Genomic DNA, 20,830 nt, shown 5'->3' on the forward strand with positions numbered 1-20,830 from the left:
TCTATCTTTAATGCTTTACACTGATCCATCTGTCATGTGCATTTAGTAACACGATAGCATACCCAAGAAGAACGGTGAGTTTGTAAGTCCCAGCGAGCTGTCACCAGACCTATAACTCTGGTTTCTGTTAGCACAGCTATGCCAACAGGGTCTGAGGAGGTGCAATTACTAACCCACAGCGAGAGGCCAGAAGAAGCACTCAGAGCATCTGCCCTTAGACTGCCAAAACCTGCTTAGACAGGTAGAGCTCATTTAAGTTATCAGAGCTAGCCATCACTCTTAAAGCACAATGCATAGTGACATCCTGGCTCAAAGCACTTGTCAAGGTAGATGACAAAGGAAACTAGCCATTTACTTTTCACTGGTCACTTAAGTTGCTTTCATTCCTTAGCTGGCTTTGAAAATCCCACCTAAAACTGTTTCCTGATCTATCCATACTCTGCAGTCATGTTTGAAACGCCTTTAATTTGACTGCTGTTTCTGACAAGTAAATCAAAATGCAACTAAAACAGGATTTTAATTTTGGTCGTCTAGGATAAGGAAGAAAAAACAATTCTCAAGACTGGGAGAAGAAAGGGTGCTCTGAGTAACACCTACAACACATCTTAGAAGATGGTATTTAACTTCTCCATTTCCCACTTTGATTTTTTATTGCTAACAATTACAATTGAACATGAATATTAACTAGCATCGTGGTCCCTGAAGAGCATCCTTTGAAATCAGTGTTGCTTCTCTGACCATTTAGTTTGTAAACCACTGGACTCAGCAAAATGCCTGTGTCATTAGCAGTAAAATAATGCCATACATATGTCCATGTTGAAAATTTATTCTCTACCCAGAGTGTTCCAGGACACCCCTCTCTTCCAACACATGTCCTTGTTAATTGGTACACCAGTTCAGTACATGGTCAAGCATCCCTGGACAGACAGTTCCTGAGATGCTAGAGATGGCAAACAAGCAATTCCTGAGACCCCTGGGTTCCTGGAACTGGGCAGAGCTGACAGTGAGACATCACTCTGTCAAGTCCAAAACCATACTCTAAAGAAAATCTGAACATCGGAATCTGTCAGGAGCCCTTCCCTCAGCTGCTTACAAAGGCTCTCAAACATGTTAACCGATTGTGTCATTAAAAGTCCTGTACCATGCGGTGGATCCCAGTACCTTCTAATGCAGTGCTCAATAACCTCACCTTCTTGCTGCTTAGGACTTCAGCTAAGAGTATTAGCATTCGAAGCAATATTGATTATTTCCTTGTATCAGATTTAAATGTCTGGCAGAGGGTAAAAGATAGTCCTTCTGAAGACTCGTTCTTTAACACACGAGTTTCCTGAGCACCAACGTCCGTACATACCACATTGACCTCTGAAAGAAGCTCACTTATAGGTGGCCAATGTCCCCTTCCAGCGCTTCATATACATGTGCTATCTCTCAGAGCCAGCGCAGGAGAAACACCCTACCTGTTCCAGAGAAGTATCACAGATCTGCTGCCCCAATTCACCAAGCCTGGGGTAAATTTTACTGCTCCAGTTAAGCCAGATGAACACATGCTCTTGATAGAGTTTGGCAAGCAGGGACAAAGTCTGAAAAATCTTTAGTTTCCTCACCTTCTGCTTCTAACTGTTCTTCCCGTAAAATGCCCTCAAACAAAACAAAACAAAGGAAGCCAGAAAAGAACAATCCACCTGTTTTTCCTAATCATTGTCGAGTAAATAAATGTACTTAAAAGCTGACTTCATACTGTGCTGTGCATTTTTCTGAAAGCACAAGCTGTGCTGTGGTAGCAGAAGAGATAGTACAGTGAATACACTGGTTTTTACATTAGTGTTACAATGCTTCTAATGGCTAAGGCAAACACCTGTCTGGAATGCACCTCTGACCTGCTTCAGGGCAGATCCAATTACAGTCCAACATAATGCCTTTTGTTTGTCTGCTAGGTCTTACCAATTTTAGGTTATAGCCAACTTAGCCTATGCAGTCTGCACAATTGCTTAAGCTGAGAGACAGCAAACATATACTCAATGACATACATGTCCACATTTATCGTGTGACAATGATACCCAATGTTATATTTCCCCTGTACTTCCTATGCAAGATGATGTTTTCAATTGCTTTACAGCATTCCTATACTTTTAACCCGTGGGCTGCAATTTTTCACCACTCGGGCAGATGCTCTGGAAAGCTGTTGAAATGTCACAGGCATTTCTGAAAATGAAATGAGGGATCCAGCTATAGGGACTAGCAAAGGATATCAGGGTCCCACAGTGGGACAGCAGCAAGCAGAGGGAAGACAGTAACAGCATCAACTGCCACAGCTGCTTTTTCCAGAAGCTGTTTTATAGTCATTAGGAGCAGACACGTTTAACAGGGCACTTTCAGGTGAAGGTCTTACTTGGGACTTTGCAACAGCTTCTATAACCAATTTTACTGCTGTATAATACAGTGAACAGCACTTGAATGCTGTTGAGGTTACTACTGCAGGACTGAGCTACACTCTTTAACGTGACTAACGTGAGTATGGCAGCATATCCCACATCCCGTGACAAAAGAGGTTTCTACCACTGTACCCTCCTAAGAGATGGTGACAACACCTAGGTTGTGCACAACAGATTCCCCCAGCTTTTAACTGGAGAAGCAGGACTCGGGAGCAAGTGAAGAAAGGTATTTAAAAATAATAATCTTTCTACACATACATATCCATACTCCAAGCATAAAATGAGATTGATAGTTACAGTAGGTTCATCAATGGTTGTTGTACTGAAATGAAACAGTGCCTATTCAGGTCCAAATCCTACACACACGCTCACATTTACCAGTTACTTTTACTCTGGGGAAATACTGAGTTTGACTGGCACAGCAAGAAATAACTAGATGTCTAAACCAAGGCTCTGTTATTAGGGAAGTCTAGCTAGAGTTTTGCACTAACCACCATCTCCCTGAAACTCCCCCCACCACTGATTCTGGTGACGAGAAAGCAAAGTCTAGCCCATTTTCAGTTCAGCTTTATGCATAAGTGGCCAAGAGTTCAGGACCTCAGCAACCAGATGTGTTTCCATTGAAAGCTGCAAAAAAAGTAACAGTGGGTTTCAGACTGTCCATCCCCACTTGCCAATTGAGTGTAAGTGGTTTAACAGCGTGCACATCTCTTTGTAAAAATAAGGTACCATTCTGACAAACGTTTTACTTAAGAGTTTGTGGCAATCATCATTATTTCAGAACAGCCTGTCAAAAGTGATTTATTTCTTACTATTTTGATGCAGCTAGAAAAAATATTTTAAGTTTTAAATGTACAGTCTAAAAAAAGCAATCATTCAGCATTATTCAAGCTGGAGTGTAAACAGACTTTACCGCTGACCAGCTTATAAACATTTTCAACTTTAGTTGCAGATTCATTTCAGGAGGAGGGAGTAATTGCTTTGATTTTTGATTTAAGATGAGTGATGGCAAAAACAAGTGATTGAGAAAAAAAATCCATCAAGTTCTCACTTCTTTCTGAAGAATCTTAGGGCACTGTTTTGAAATTTTTTGGTATCACTGAAAAAGTTGACTTTCTAATCACACACTCAAAACTCCTTCCTCCTTCAGGATCAATTTAAAGGGACAGCATCAGACTAAAACCTTTTATCAAGTGTACTATCAACATTAAGAGTTGTTTTAATCAAAGACACATTTTGCCCATAACCCATGTGTTTCATCTCTCACAATAGAGAATTCAAAATAGACTCTTCTCCATGTTCCCCTCATCTGTATTCCATTGCATAACAGCATCACACTTAGGACTCAAGTACTGCAAAAGGATGATATTTAAACAAAAGAAGTGTAATTTGACTTTTTGGTTCACCATTAGATTTCTTTTTTTTTTGACCAAGCTGGCATCAGTGAACCACAAAGTCACCAAAAGCTGCCACACATTTCCTGTATTACAACACTTCCTTCCTTTCAGCATTACTCTGCTTGCTATAGTCTCCTGAGTTTCTACAGTCCTTCTTCCACCCTGCTCTTCTCTACTTTCTTTGTTCTTTCGTTCACCATCCTGTTGACTTACTCTTCTCCCAAAGAAAAAACTAAAAACCTCTTAAAATCGCTTGAAAGAAAATCACTGCCACCACCAAAATTCATACACTTCCCACCTTGTGTGCACTGCACTGCCTCTCCCAGCTGCTGTGAGGCCAGGCTCTGCCCTGCACCTCACCTGCGATGGCAGAATCTCCGTCCTGGCCAAGTCCTTCTGCATCCAGTGATGTGCTCCTTACCTCTGCTGCTGGGCAGATATGGCCCAGCTTTAGGACACTCCTAGAATGGAAATACTGGGAGCACTGGGTGTAAATGGCAGGGCTTTGGTGGCAGGGATGCTGCAGGGGAGGCTCCTGTGGCAGGAGGCTGGGCAACAAAAGGTGAAGTTTTTTCCACAAATGTTTTAACATGGGGTTGTGGGATATTTTTGGGGTTTTGGGGTTTTTTTTTTTGCTAATACCAAATCAACTATTAAATATTTATGTTAATTGGCAATAAATTAAGTTAAATCCTCCAAATCAAGTCTGATTTGCCTGTGACAGGAATTGGCAAGCGATTTCTCTGTCCTTATTTTGGCCCCAGAGTTTTCTCCTGTTCCTCCCATTTTCTCCTGCCCCGCTGGGTGTAGTGGGGGTGAGTGAGCAGCATTTATACAGGAAGGGGAGGGAGGCAGACATCTCCCTACATTAATGCGTCTTTCAGGACTATACTATATAAGGAGATTACATGATAAGAAAATGCTCTTTCTGTGTGGCACTTCTTATGTCCACATGGAGCAGTGAGTGCCACTCACTTTTTCAGCACCATCTCAACTGCAGACCAGGAGGCTGATCTGCAAGTTTTAGTTGAGCTAGAAACATTGATATGGTGATACAACATGGTTTATTTTTAAGATGCTTTCTGGAGCTCTAGGACACTTTGAGAGCTTGCCAAGATGTCACATAAGCATCGACATCAATAACCCTCAGTAGTCTAAAGTTTTACTCAGATCTATGTTCTCATCTGAATGACAGCACTGTCAAGAACGTAAGTTGTGCTCTCACTTGATAAGAGATTAGTCACAGAGGAAACAGAAGCAGCTCCCTGCTCTGCTTAAAAATCAGACAGGACAGAGAATTCAGATCCTAGCACTGGAAATTGTTTCCCATCCTTTACTCAGCTAAAGAAAAAATTCCGCAGTCCTCCCACCCCTCCCTGCTGTCCACAAATTAATTACATGCAAAAAATGTTTAGTATTCCAATTTGGATTTGACAACAATCCAGTCTAATAAACATAGTCTGAGTTTTGAAACAACCAATGACTTCGAAACAGAAATCCACCAGAGTTCATTCAGAAAATGACAAAACAGGAATTTCAATCTACCGTATTTCTAAAACATCTTCTAGCTGAGGAATTCATGGGAATTTATCCCCTACTGAAAAGCTTCATCAGAAACTCTTCCATTTGGTTCCAGCAAGTTAACATACTTAACCAAAAAATCTTTGCTAAATATTTTGCCAAGAAAACATTTCACCAAGGAAACTCACTTTCTTTCCTTTCAAACACCATTTCTTTCCAAACAATTTCATTACTACAATAACTTCTCAGAGGACTTGTATTTTTAGCAGGTGACTGTAGCCATGGATCTAAACCAACAATACTTCCATTTAAAAAACAATAATTTGCTTGGCTTCAGAAAACATAGAAAGAGCTAAATTCTGCTTTTATATACATATACAAAGCATCCCACTGAACTTCATCAAAGGGCACTGCCTAGCCAGCAAAATCATCCTCAACACCAAAGAATGCTTCCTACTATATTCAGCCCGGGGGTTGCCTATCCACTGACATTACGTCCACTCAGTAAATCGAAGCCTGGGGAACTGCCCGTAGCTAGTCCCTGTTCCATGTTCACCTACTTTATTGAGGTCTTACATTCCGTCGGATAAACTGTTCTTTGACTGTAACTCAGACATTTCCTACCTTTGCATTGATCCTGCTCCATATCACAGAATTTGTCTTTGAACACTGATCAAAGAATGCCTTTTAAGCTTATATGAGCAAATGCAACACAGCTGCGATTTGTCAACATAGTTCACAAATCTACATAAATATTTTCTTATCCTTTTTACCTCACTTGTCATGTAAAGCATTAAGATCACAACAGGCTCTGGTCTATCTGAAACCCATGTAATTCTATTTTGTACAATGCATATTCGTCTATGTAACTGAAAAGCTGATATTCTAGATAAAGCAGAAACCTTCAGAACACAATTGTAATCACCTTATAAATAACTAAGGGGTAAGAATACATATTCTCTCTTTCCATTTGCCTATTGCACTTTGCCTTATATCAAGTGTCATCCAGATTCTTTAAAATACCTGACTTGAGGGAAAGCACTGACTGATAACAAATGTGAGGGGTTTTCAAACATCTTTTTAGACACATTCTCAGTGTGTAAGTAGATAAAACAGCTTTGTCTGAAAAAAACCCTTCATCAGTATCTGTTTTTCTAGGTAAACATTCCAAACCAATTTAAAGCCAGAATGTAATTAAAAATAAAAAAAATAACAAAAAAAAAAAAAAATTTGCTTAGCAGTTACGAGATCTGTGTCACATTTCACAGAGTCCCATCTATAGATGGGTACAGTAATAATCATTCCTCTACCCTTTATCTGTATCTTGATTGAAAACCTTTCAGGGCAGGGACAACCTCACCATGTTTTCACAGCACAAAGGTTTTCTGATCTTACTAGGTCCAAGAGATGCCATATATTACAGTGAGAAGCAACACCAAAGTTAACATGGAAAATACTGCTGTGAAAAATCTTTTTATTTTTGCAATATAGTTTCAGTATTGAAGGCCCAAGCATTTCAAACAAGCAATTACTGCTCTGTGGACTGTCAGCCACATTGTGACCTCAGCTCTGTTTATCCTACTTATTGCACTAAAGTCTAAAACGTATTGGCAGAATATTACGAAGATTATCAGCAAGCCAGTCATGTACCAATTTTCCCTATTGCATTTCTTCTGTTACAACTATGTGACAAGTAGCGATAGAGACAGTTCACTATTGCTTGTAAATAATATGTAGAATATTAATATGAACAGATGTTAATTATTTCACTTTTATAGATTTGTGATAGTTGCTGATACATCAGAGCTGTCTGGATCAGCACTGAGACATGAAAAATAATTTTTTAAGGATTATCTGCAACAAAGCACTAAGGGAGAAGTGTTCCAAACTGCAGTTTCTTGAAGATGAAATATATTTTTACAGTGATACTTCAAGTTCAGCTCTTATAAGCCTGTGCTTCCGTACCCTTACATTTCTATTACAAAAGGACACGGTGTCAGTATTTGCATGTATAAAGGCATCTTAGATATTTTTTTTTTTCCTCACTACAACATAACCCACATAACCCCCCTCCCTGTTCTCCCTTAACTTTAAGTTGACTTGGCACTTGGACAGTATGAAAATAAGTATGACAAATACAATGCATTGATCCTCCAGGGCTCTTTGCCCTTGCTCACTTTCTGCATTGTTGCTGATCTGTGAGTTGCAGCATGTGCTGGAGCTCACACACAACCCCATTGGCCTGCTTTCATGAAAAATATGATATGCAATAGCCTACCCATCTGGCACTGAACTAAATCACAGACAAGTGTACTTCAAAAATGATTAGCCAGCTTATACACGTAGTTTTATAGCCAGCTCCACTGACTTAAATATCTAGACATTTCTTCAGTCATTCCCTCAAACATCATTAGATTCACTATTAACCTCGATCTAGCGATGGCTTGTTTGGGATGCATTACAGTTAAGCCTGTGGAAACTCTACCCCTTTTTTATTAACAGAGGTCCTATAAAAACCTACATTTTCTTATCAGTGTCGCAACATTCTGGCATACGCATCACCCTTTAAGAACTTAAACAGTAACATGTGCCTATTTTATATTGCTAATATGAGCTGGAGGCACAAAGAAAAAATGCAAAGCCATAGGAAGTTTCTTAAATACAGGCTTTCTGTTTCTTTCAGTGGCAAGTCAGCGCAAACTTGTCCAGTTCTTGGTGCCAAAAGCTGTTTTAAAACTGGATATCTGTGTCAGCTTCTTCTCATAACATATCAAGCATTATTCAACGATCTCATCTTCCATCTTACCAAGTTTTGCCACTTTTATTTTTGCACTTCACATCTCAATGTAAGAAAGACTCTGCAAAGAATTCCAGTATTCCCAGTCACTTTGCTGATTTTTAAGGAAGGCTTTCTCATGTGTGTAATTACATATCAGCTATAGCCCACCACTCCAGCAAGATCTGTTCCCACACAGATAACATCTTCCCCTCTGCCTTAAATCACTCCGTCCACTGGTTGTGAGATGAAAAAACTAGCACCCGCCAACATATCACATTGGGAGTCAAGTCCCCAGAATTCATGGCCTTAGAATAGCCAGCAGAAATTTTTACTGTCGTGCATTCAATTGCTTTCCTGAAAGCCCACATCCAGAAATTAAGTATTGGAAAAATATTAAGCTGGAGGACAGGATTCTGGCTCAGATCCAGATATAACATATAGTAAAGGGTGGAGACATACAGCACAATGCCAAGAACTAGAGAACCACAGTATTGTAAGCAACAGAAAACTCATCATGGAAATAGAAATCCCAAGAGCTTCTGATTAAGACTCCCAATTAAACTATTGTGTACCACTTTTGATACTGATAGGACCACTTCTCTACCTTTTTTTTTTTTTCAATTCCCATCCTTTGCCTGTTCAATATCTAAACACTTTTCCAAAAAAGCTCTCTCCTACCGTGCCCTGATTAAACACTGGAAACTATGGGATCGTGACCTTCATAACACCACCACATACAGCTAAGCAAGTAAGTGACTTCATGTTTCAGTAACCCAGCTCAAACATACACTACAAAGTAACCATGTTACTGGTGTACCTCATACCTTTAAAAAGAAAACATAATACATCAGTTCAAAATGTTTCCTTCATACACACACACTTCACAGTCAAAATTACTTCTTGAATTTGATTAGACTTTTAAGAGTTTCAGTTAATCCACAGCTATGTTTCTCAGTGGATTAACTAACACTCCCTTCCTGATCTTCTCCCCACTTGCAGATTTACTCAACCTTATGCAGGATTTCCAAGTCTGCAATACAAACCTTAAATAAGGAGTTCTGCCATTGCCATCAACAGAAAGCTTCTGAATATACTTCCTAACTCATTTAGGAATAACTTGTATCATCAGTCCCTCACTAAAGCATGTGCTTCTCCCTTATACCTGTGGCAGACTTCTTGGAAGGATGATTCCAAAGGTGAAGTCCTGTCCCTCTTACATTCACTGGCAAATTCACAGCTCCCAACAGGGCTCAGATTTCCCCCAACTCTCTTTCCCTCACTGCACTTTCCAATTAGTGTTACGCCAGCAGAATTGTTTCCAAACAGCCTGATTTGTCTGTCTGTGCTTGTACTTCATCATTTCTGTGTATATACTTTCTCTGTACAGCCACATGCTCTTGCATATGAAAATTAACATCCCTGTGCACATACACACATCTTACCCTCACATACTATGGAAGGAAAAATTACTAGAATAAGTAAACATTTAAAGAGAAAATTATTACTTAAGATGGAAATAACAGAAATGTGACCTTGAAACAGTTAATCTTCAGATGACTAAAAGCAGTTAACCTTCAGCAGTGATCAGATTTCCAGCTTCTTAGAGGCTGATCACTCCTGGGGCTTGTGCATGGTATGCAGAGTTCTCAAGGACGGCTTGATTTCTGGCATCTCTGGACAAGTTGGAAATTGTAATTGCAATCACAGTGAGCTGCTGTGCCTGGAACTGACAGGCAAACAGTTACCCCTCCTAAGTGGCTACACTTACAGTGTGTGTAAGTGGGAGGAAGAAGGAAGACTGCTCAAAAGGGAGCCTACAATCAGATGAGTTAGGTCACCCTTTGCCCCTCACTCCCAGCAACTTAACATGATGGAGTGAAAACCTGTTTGAATTGCAGCTGAAGCAGACTGCCAGGTAGTGCAGCAACACTGCTGTTCATTACCAGCTATTCTTACAGAGACCCCTTATGCCAGTTGGAAAGGAGGATGTTTACATAAATGACAGCAGAAGAGGATAAGGAAAATATCTTACCGCTGCCATAAAGGATTTCATTTGATCCTAAAGCTGCCCTTTAAACTGAGGCTTAAGATTAACTCGGTTGCATTTGCCAAGCAGTCAGTGGAACAACTGTGGGATGCCTGGATGTACTATCCAACTGCTGTTAGTAGCAATGTCTTTTCAGACTTTCAGAAGCATCTACACAGACTGTTGAAGATTTGGGCCAAACACTAGGCTAGGTAGCATCAGATGTATACAAGGAATTAAAAAATAAATCAAGGGAGAGACAAAAGTATTTCTCCAGTCACCTACATTGCCATATAAAGCAGGGTCTTATAAGGAGACAGTGTAAATGCATCTGTCAGCTGAGCCGTCCTATGAAAGCCACCATGCACCAGGGAAGGAACCCAGAAGCTTTGGCTTAGAACCTTCCTATGTGTAATGCCCAAGCGGAAACCAAGAGAAGGCAAGTCTTCTCCCACACTCCCCACCTGACAAGATAGCTGTATCTCCAGTGTACTTTCCACAATGGCATCCAGACATACCTGAAGAAACAAAGAAAGCATCCAGACCTATCCAGATGTCCAAAGGTTTTCAGCTAACAGGGATAAAATCCTCTTTAGCTAGTAAGGTAATTTTTTTTTTTTTTCTTCTTGAAACTTCTGAATAAGTTTGATATGTCTTGAGGATGTGTCTTCACTGTAAGACAGGCTTAGAATTTAGGAAAAGCTGTTTCTCTGTCTTTTTTCAGTACATCTGACTGCTTTATTAATTTAGTTAATTAGGCTAGACATAAATAAAACATGTGGGTATCAGCCCCCACATGCAGCTTTAATTTGTTTGCTGCATGCCTGGTGGAGGTCATTGTCACTTATTACCTTTACACTTCGCTTGACAAATGCTCTCCTGCACACTGAACGCTGCTCCTAGAGACAGCGGGAAACTACAGTAAGTCCAGGCGAAGTCAAGAAACCCCCTAGATCTTAATTATAAAACCATAAAAGAAACCAACTGCCTCTGAAGCTCTCTTACCAGGAAACAAATGAGAATGGGAAATTTATTTCCAACCATAAATCCCAAACCATTCAGTTTAATTTTTCCCAAGTTAACTTTCTCACCTAGCTAAGCAGCACAGCCTTCTATTATTAGCTTCTGGCCCAGTATCAGCTGACCACCATCAGTCAAACTGTCTTCATCTCAATGAGCTCAGGGACTCCCAAGGAACTCTGTGTATGCAGGCTTGTGCTTGCAGTCTCTAATTATTTTCTAACAGATAATGGAGTATTTAAGTTCAGAGAGGATAGATTAAACTTGTAAGTGGATCAAAACCTGGACAAAATCACAGCTCACAGGATTACTTCCTGGAAACACCAAGCTTAGAGGGCTAGAGAGGAAAGACCCTCATCAATTGTCTGTCTCCTCATGACAAGTTAGTTTAAATATATGGTTTTTAGCCTTAAAGATGGTTTGCTATGCTTTCTAACTGCAGCATGACTATAGAATGTATTACGTAATCAGTTGAGCATCTGGTTTGATGTTAAACTGTCTGATCAGGGCAATGGCTACTTAACTTACCAGACAATCATAACAGTCAAATAATTTGAGGCTGAGGAGTGGAAATTGTTCTCACAAGTGAAATTCTAAGTCCCTGTTCTACTATCAAGTAGCCTCTTAGCTGCATATTTGCCTTTTTTCCTCACAACAAGCCTCTCTTCCCTCCCTAAAACTCTGGACCCTCATATATTCCATTTCCATTCTTAGGGTGAGGAGCAGGATATCCTTCTCTTTTGATGCTGCTGGTGTTTGCTGGTGATTCCCCTCCCAGACATGCTTGCAGGCAGATTAGTAGCAAGAACACCTGCATGCTGAATTCAAATTCCAGCGCCCTTCTGGGGATGATGAAGTGTGACCAGCCAAGTGGGGAGGAAAAGCTACACTGCAACTTAAGCATCTAACTGTTTCAACACCTGAGGGGAAATTCTTTAGACTGTGAAATTATTCCAGAGATAATATGTGTGCAGAAATAAGTGGAAAAAACAGTAAACTTGCATTTTACAAAACGTAGCAACAACCTCTGCTTGGTGTAAAGAAATCTGTAGAAGTCCACATATACATTCTGCTTCTGCCCTGGAGAAGGCTGGGTTACTTAGTAGACTTCAGCTTGGGTTGTAACACACACAGACTACTGCAGTGATAAAAACTATGTAGGAAAGCAGGGAGCAGAGTGAAAGAAAAAGAGCTAGCTGGGAATGTGTGGAGAAAGCCCAGAAAAAACACTCTGCTGCTACTCCTTGAAGAAAAATTCCAGACAGGGGATGTACTTTTTGATGATGGCCAATTCATCTTCTCCTGATGGGAGAAGGGTGGGAGGTGTTTAGCCATAAGAGGTGCTAACATCATGCATTATATCATTATAGTCATTACAGATCCATTACTAGGTGTTCACGGTGCTGAAATGACAGCTGAGTAGCCAAATTGTTGTTCTTTACTCTTTTAGCATAACATTTAGCAGAATTTCAGGAGCTCACAGAGCACTTTTAGACTTACATTCTGCCAACAATACAAGTTTTAACCAAAGTCTATGGACAATGCCACTAACATCTATACCAGCTATTTCTGTAGACACTGAAGTGTCCCAAGTACTCTCTCTATACACAAAGTGCTGTTTACAAGAGGCTTTACATTCTCCAGAGCCTCTCTAAAAGGAACGCTAAGTTTTACTTGCAAGTACAAGGGCATACACAGTCAAGTGAGAAGTAATTGCTGATAAAAGCACACCTGTACTTGACAAATACAAAAAAGTGAAAGTCAAGGGTGGAACTCATATAATGACATGTCCTCCTCATTAAACTATCTTCTCATTCACAACTAACATGTTGGACATTTAAAAAAGAGTTAATCCCCACTATTGTTCATAATGGCACTTAACCACCTACATACCTTTAAAAAAATTTGGATACAACTACTTTTAACCAATGACTATTCATAATATTATTTTTACTGAAATCACAACTGATGCATTTTGCTTCATATGTACACTTAAATTTTCCTTAAAAAATAACTACAGTAAGCAGGATAAAGTCTTATCAGAATAGTTATACTGACCAAAGTTTTGGATGAGAATGAGTAAAACACATTTTTCTACTATAGCTTACTCTTCAATGAAAGATATTTATGTCCTCATAATAGCTTAAAATTGTAAAAAGTTTGCAACTATGTCCTTTCTGGGACAGAGGAGTGGTCACATTAAAACCATAAACATTGTCTAGCTCATTCTCTTTACAAATGTGGCTTGTTTCTGGACATAAATGACTGGGTTAGGAGGTGAGGAGAGCAGGAATGCCTGTACAAATGCACAAGCAATTATTTCAGAAGAAGAAGTCTTCTTCATCAATGCAGTACAGCAAAGGATGTTACAGACCACTGTACGTATACTAAATGCAATATTGATACAAAACATTTTAATTCTCCATATTGTCACTTTTATCAACTAATGATGAAGTCAAATTATTTTTATTATGATTAAAAACAATCTTTAGGTTATTAACTTCTAAGACTAAAAATAACAAACTTTTCTCTCACCTTCTTACCACTGGGACAGAGACTCATGACAAACTGTTAAAGAGAAACCTTTCCTAGTGTGGCTGTACCTTACATCGTTGAAATCTCTAGAGTTTCCAAAAAACCTTCATAATTTCTGAGCCCTGAGCCATTTTCCAGATGTTATGATGCGTACATCCTAACACGGAGGGAAATGTGGTCCAGTGAATTAAATCAGCTGATCAAGCTGGCTATGAAACCTCAGACAAGTAACTTTGTGCTTTAACAAGGATCTTACGTTTTCTTTGTAGAGTGCTTCAAGGTTAATCAATATCAGAGGAGATATTACTATTATTTTTCTATCAGACCAGGGGTCAGATCCTCAGCTGGTGCAAGTTGCTCAAGTTCCACTGAGTTTCATACAGTGACAATTCCCTCATCTCGAGGCTGGATTCTACATCGCTGAATGTTGGCATCGGTTATGGAGTGCAGGTCGCATTCAGTGGCCTTGCACTCCCTGCCTGTTCACTTCAAAAAAGTGCTGAATACAAGCTCTCCTCTTTCCACAGCTCTACCATTAACAATACTCTTGACCATTATATTGCCCGTTAAGCAAACATCTGATACTCTTTATCCCTTTAGTGCAATTTATTCCTTTTGAACGGGGCCAAAATGGCCTTTTTGTTTGTTTGTTTGTGCACAGTGATTACTGAATGCCATCTACATAAAAATGTGCAGTGCTCTGTAAAAAGCACAGCAGGAAATCCCTTCATCTGTACAGCCTTCACTCAACTGCCTAAGAACTCACACGTGATAATTTTTCTGAAACAGATAAACCCGTAACTATACATTTCTATTCATTTCTGCATGGAAGAACAGACTATATAATGAGAGTACATTCTCCTTGTGGTTTACAGACTCATTAATGCTAGACAAATTAAGCCTATACACTGAACAGATCTTCATGACTTAGAATTCCTATGTAATTTTCAGGTTCACGAGGGATTTATGAAAAAGTGCAGATTCCTAAGATTTGTCAAAAAATTGTCATTGAATAGGACACACTGTCCATGAAGCTTGATCTTGACAGAGCTAAAAACTGAGTGCATAGTCTCTGTGAACACAGAACATTCATGAAAAGTATGATCCTGAGCTCTTATTAACAATATTTCAGATTAGTAAAGCAAAAGGGTTTTTAAAATCCAGCACTTTTTCATTTTTTATTTCCCCTCCCTGTTATGCTTTGCTGCTCTGACTTCTCGGTGCTTAGACCTCAGAAACACTGAAGCAGAAGAGAGCTGAGGCTAAACTGTTCCTGTGAGTTCTGCACCAGTGGAGACTCACATACATGGTAAGATGTTCCCCTGCAACTCCTTTATCTTGTCTTTAGCTTCTCTGCCACGGAAAGATAAAATATCTGGCACATAAGACAGAGGAGTTTCAGCCTTCCACTGATGGAAGACCATTTATAAGAAAATTCCAAGCATCTTAAGAGTCCATGACATCTGTGCAGTTAAAAACCCAACCCTTCATTACCATGGCATTGAAATTGCCCTGGTTGCCCAGGTACTTACGGCTCTGGAACGGGATGAGCTATATGCAATAAATTGAACAGGGCAGAGCACTGCCTCATACATACCTGCCTAGCTCTACACCTTCAGAGAAGCAGCAGTGACCTACCCACAGCTGAGGTGTAACCTTGCTTGGTTGGTTTTGTTCATTTGTTTAAATACTGCTGCAACAGAGAATGCTGTGGATATGCCTTAACACTGAGACAGTTTGTCAAAGACTAAGGGAAAGAGGGGTAACAGCCTACACACAATATCTTCACAGCTGAGTTTTTCTATGGACATGATATTGTAGCACTTGATGAAAATCAGCAGAATATTGGTCCTGTGTACAAGCCTCCTTCTACTATTTTAATATAAGGAAAAAAAGCAGGCAGAAATTCCCTTTACAATCTCTGTGGACTACAGAAAGACACACACCCCACCAAAACTCAAAGACACTGATCATCTCATACTTACATCCATAAACTCCACATTGGCTTTTGGACCAGTGGTCTCATTAAGGATCTTAATGGCCACAGGAATCTTTACGGTTTCTCCCTCAGGGACCCAAATACCCTAAAAAAAGAAGTGACAGAAGACTAGTAAGACAACAATCATACAACCTTCATTCACAGTTACAGTTCCTTTTGATGCATTCTGTCACATTATGCAGATCAGTTATGAACCTAAGAACTGAGAATACACAAAGCTATAAAATAATAAAAATCTCACAAAACTATTTCGTACGCCAAAAGCAAACCCTTAAGCAATATGAACGATTTTGTATTAGTGGATGTCCTCATCAGCCCTCCTTGATTTTTCTGTCTACAACTGGGTTTCGAAAGAATAATGTCAGCATGTCAATGATGCACATCCTTTTTCCACTGACTACTGATGCTGATAAAGTTGAACAAAAAACTGGATTTTCTCTTTGGATTCTGACACTAAACTCACTGAAGCTTCAGGAAGCTCTCAAAACTCATTATCACCTGGTCATACTATCATGCTGGGACAGGACACCTGAGAACAACGTATTTAGAAGGAAACATTTAGGGCTATTTATCTAATTAATTGATATCTGAAAATTAGAAGCTTAGATGGCTAAAAAGTAAACTTAAAATCGACAAACTGTGTGTGTTTTGGGTTAACTTTTCCATCTTTCTTGGCAACTTCATAGCACCCATCCCAACCATTTTATTATTGCCTAAGTATATTCAGACTGATTATTCAAAAATATATTCCCATGACCTTGAAGCTGTAGTGACCCGGCCTGTATGTTCCTCCCCAGTTTGAAGACACATGCACTATCTTTCTGCAGTGCTCTGATCTACCACCTTGATTTGGCAGGTTTAGTTTGCTCCCAAAGGGCTGGGTGATTGGTTTACTTGCCCTTTAAGCCCTACTTCATGTCTTTGAGATTTGGACATGACCAACAGACCTTAAAACAAACAAAACCAAAAATCTCTTTAACTGAAGTATTTTTTCCCTTGTGGGTTCTGCTCTTACATCCTGGTTGTTAAATGGTGCATTGACATAACTCATCTTTGCTATTTAAATGGAAGAAACAAAAAGTATTACAGTTTAGCTAGTGACAATACTGTTTTACAAGGTATTACTACTATTACAAGACCCACATGACAGTTGCAAAGTGAGAGAAAAAGTTATCTAGCTTTCCAAAAGTGTACTGAAAAGCCATTATGCAAGAACAGAATGACAAACGTTGATACTGCATTTTAATATCAAGACAGCCCAGCTTGTGTAGTCCTCTTGTGTGCAAGAACGGTTGTCGCTGACACTCCTTTTCTTGCTGAGAAACGAGATCTGCCTGTGTGATTAAGACTGAAGTCAACATTTGAGCCTGTTGCATTAAAACTGAAGCCAACAATTGAGCCTGAAGATGTGCCCCTCCCACACAATTCCACTATCCTGAGTTTCCCAGATACACAGGGCTCATGAACCCATCCACAGTGCAGGCTGCGTTGATGCAATGCAGAACTTGACCATTCAGAAGTTAAACTAGGGAACTCACTGCTGTACAGTGAAGACTCTTACCTTGTATACAGTTCCAAAGGCTCCAGAGCCAAGAACCTTGACTCTTTTCAGCTCAGTTTCTTTCAGGATACGAAGCTGTGCTTGATTGGGTGCTGTACCACTTGGAGTCAAGGGTTCCACAAGCTATGAAGAAAAATCCAACAGCTAAATATTTGAAAATGTGAAGACCCATCAGAAGTTGATACTGAAAACAACCAATCCAACTAAATACTGGAAAAGACAGCGGTGGGGTCTACTGACCACTGACCTGCCAACTTGAGAGATTTCTCACCTTCAGAAGTAAATAAGCAATGCTAAGAAACTGAGAGACACTATAAAGAAAATCCTCGCTCAACATGTAAAAAATTTCCACCAGCAACTGCATGGATGGAAGTATGAACTGGAAATTGAATTGGTGTCACAATAACACACCCAAGGACTTTTGCTAATGGAGGCAGTATAAATATTTTCTACATGACAGATATACAGCATTTATTATCAGTGCACCACATTTTTTTTTTTTTTTGGTCTATTTTAGTATCTTTTAAGTTGGCCATATTTCTTTTTAATAGCCCTGACTTAATGGCTCATCACATTATTATTCTGTTTTGGGAAGGGACTGTTTTCCTGAACTTCTGTTATACCACACAGGAATACAGCTTTAAGGAGAAAACATCTCACAGCAGACCACTAATTTATAACAGCCACTAATTTACTGCACAAAAGGCACAATTAAACAATTTGCTCAAGATGTCCCAAGAAACTTTGTAAATAAGCCTTGGCACATTCAGTTAAAATTGCTCTTCATTCTCAGTGTTACCCATCTCTGCCAGAAAAACAATGCTTCTTTTAAAATAAATTAAAAATACATGAAAGGGACAATACTCTAAACAATGAAAAATAGTCTGTTCCTTTACATGACAAGAAAAATAATTCAGGGCTACTCCTACTCAAATTGGTCTGAAACCACTGCAGCATTTCAAGGTTGTCTGTTTACAAGGATAAACGCATCATGCTCTGTGATTTGAGAACTACTTCTATGGCTCTTTGGGCACCATCAACTACTTAAACAGTTGACCAGACTAATTAGTTTTGTTCAGGTAAAAATACCAGTATCTGGAAATTACTGGGGTAAGAAAACATAACAAAGCCAAACAGCAACAAGTCATGTTATCACAGAAATTATCTGTGAGCTGTAGGATTTTTTTTGAGTGATCTCTCTTTTCTCCTTCCCACTTCAGATGTCCAGTACTAACACCGTGAAAGAAACAAGGTTTACTGTGAACAGAAGTAGACAGACTGGTTTCTGTATTTCCAGTTTGTGAAGGGTGAAAACAGCTTCTGTGCCACCGTCCAACATCACAAGTATGGCAGAAAGAAGTGTTGTGGGGGTCTGAAAGAGTGCTTGTAGAGTTTTACAGGGAATGATTCACAGAAAGGATAGGTCTATTACAGCCTCCAGCTAGAAAAAGAGACTTTAGCTGAAGCTATAGCTGCTTGTGTGTTTATGGTCAGGAGGCTCCTGATTTAATCTTCAGTTTCTAAACCAAGACAACAGCTTCCCCACATGTTCAATAGGAGGTCTTGGTTCCCCAGGGACTATTGTCAGCCACTGCTTTTATCTGACCAAATGGAGAATGAGAGCTGGACTTCAAAGCCAGTACTTCCCAAATACAATGAACACTACCTGCTTAAAATAATTTATGCTAAAGTAGGAGTTGATACAATGGCAAGATTTATGTACCTAAAGGCCCTGAGTATCGTGAAGATTTCTATATAGCTGAACAGTATTTAACAAGCAACACAAATTCTAGCCAAACATAAAGATACTTAGGCAAACAGATTGGGGATGCATAAATCATTTGCTCCCAGGCTCCACAGTGGAGATGAGCAGGAGCAGGACCCTTGGAACAGAACTGAAAACAGCAGTGTTAACAAAGCCTTATCAAAGAATCACTAGCTAACAGTATTCCCAAAATTTATTATCATACAAAGGGGAACCCTAATTTAAAAATATCATCACTTGCAAAGCACCTTAAGTATAGAACTGAGGAGAAGATAGTAATCACCTTTGCTGTAGCTGACAGATAGCGATTTAATGTTACGTTTAAATATACTTAGTAGACTTTCCCCTCCATTACCGGTATTTCAAAGAGCAGGTAGGAGTGGGCATAGCACTCCTTCCTATAGCCCCACTACGTATGTTTGCCAGTAGAACCGTGAAATTAATTTGGTTAAGCTTTGGGAAGTATCTTGGATTAAAAAAATACATTATTATTACTGATCCCAACTAACAGGCTTTGATAAAATCTGGACCACAAAGGCAATACAGGCACTGTGAACAACAGTAAGTGGCAAACTACACTTAAGCATTCTTGATCAGCTTAAGTTTGCATTAAAGCTTGCTGAAGTATGCACTGGATGAAAATCTGTAATCAAGCATGAGAGCTGCTAAATGTACTGATGAACTGGGATAGAAGACAGAAGTTCAGCTGAGAGTGGGACAGGAGTTCAAAAATCTAGTGGAAAATGACTTTGTGATCTCATGGATATTCTTCCGTCTTCAGAAGCTATGAATCTATATATGTATGGAAAACTAGCATCTTGAACTAGCTTCATTCATTCCATCAGTTTAGTCATGTAGAAGTTAGCAAAAGGATTTCTACAGACCTCTCTGGTAAGTGGATTGAAGACCTGAACATTTTTAATACAAAAATCAGAACAGCTCTGCATATCTTTTCAAATATTCTGTGAGAAGCAGCACACTCTTACCTCAGTCTCCAGGAATCTTCGCAATGCTCGCTTCTTTTTAATGCTTTTGCGCCGAACATACACGGCAAATGTCAGCCCCACAATGACGATGATGAAGAGGCCGCCAATAACTCCCGCAGCAATCAGAGGGGTTCTAGTAATCAGAATCAGAGACTTTATTTTTAGGTAGGGTAAAAGACCAAAGAATGGTTGGGTACATAAAACACAATCACTTGGAAGGCTTATCAACTGCCTTATGACCAGAATTTCTCAGTCAGTCCAAATGGGAAGTCAGGAGAAACGCATTAACATACAGTGTGACTTTTCTTTGTTTTAATCAGTATACCAATTCCACTTTTTTCAAACCACCATGCAATTGTGAGGAGTTGTGTGGACAAGGAGACACAACATGCACTTTGATGGCAAATGCAAATCTGCAATGGCAAAATGAGAATGCATGTATCTGCAGTTTTCCTGCAAAAGCTTTAACTATGCTTACTCTTTGGCTCTATCTAGATTAACTACTGAGCTTGTGCATTAGGGGGAAAAAAGCTAATGAAAAATTCCCAGACTGCCAATATGATGTGCCTTCCTGAGTGTGGAGGAAGTGAGAGGTAACTTCAAACATGGTGTTTCATAGACAAATCTGGAAGCATCATACTCATGCATTTTCCTCAAGTAAAGAATATATATATTTGAACAATGTCATTCATGACTAGAACCATGCACCCCCTTGGAACTCCTGGATCATTACTATTACACACAAACATTTTGGTCAGGCGTTATGGTTGCACCCATTCAGTTTTGCTGTGGCTTTTCAGCACAGACAA

At 39.5% G+C, this 20,830-nt stretch overlaps 1 protein-coding gene across 3 annotated transcripts in view; it reads right to left on the bottom strand.

The window, feature by feature from the left end:
* The window catches only part of ERBB4 (erb-b2 receptor tyrosine kinase 4), a 636,919-nt gene that overhangs the window by 109,384 nt on the left and 506,705 nt on the right, over positions 1-20,830 (bottom strand). For all 3 annotated transcript variants that reach the window (XM_037398480.1, XM_037398479.1, XM_037398481.1), the window contains exons 17-19: positions 20,022-20,154; positions 17,271-17,393; positions 15,696-15,794 (exon numbers count right to left, since the gene is read on the bottom strand). In XM_037398480.1, coding sequence (XP_037254377.1) covers positions 15,696-15,794; positions 17,271-17,393; positions 20,022-20,154 — 355 coding nt within the window. The remainder of the gene's footprint in view (positions 1-15,695; positions 15,795-17,270; positions 17,394-20,021; positions 20,155-20,830) is intronic.

This window comes from Falco rusticolus, chromosome 8 (assembly GCF_015220075.1).
Source record: "Falco rusticolus isolate bFalRus1 chromosome 8, bFalRus1.pri, whole genome shotgun sequence".
NCBI classification, from domain to species: Eukaryota; Metazoa; Chordata; class Aves; order Falconiformes; family Falconidae; genus Falco; species Falco rusticolus.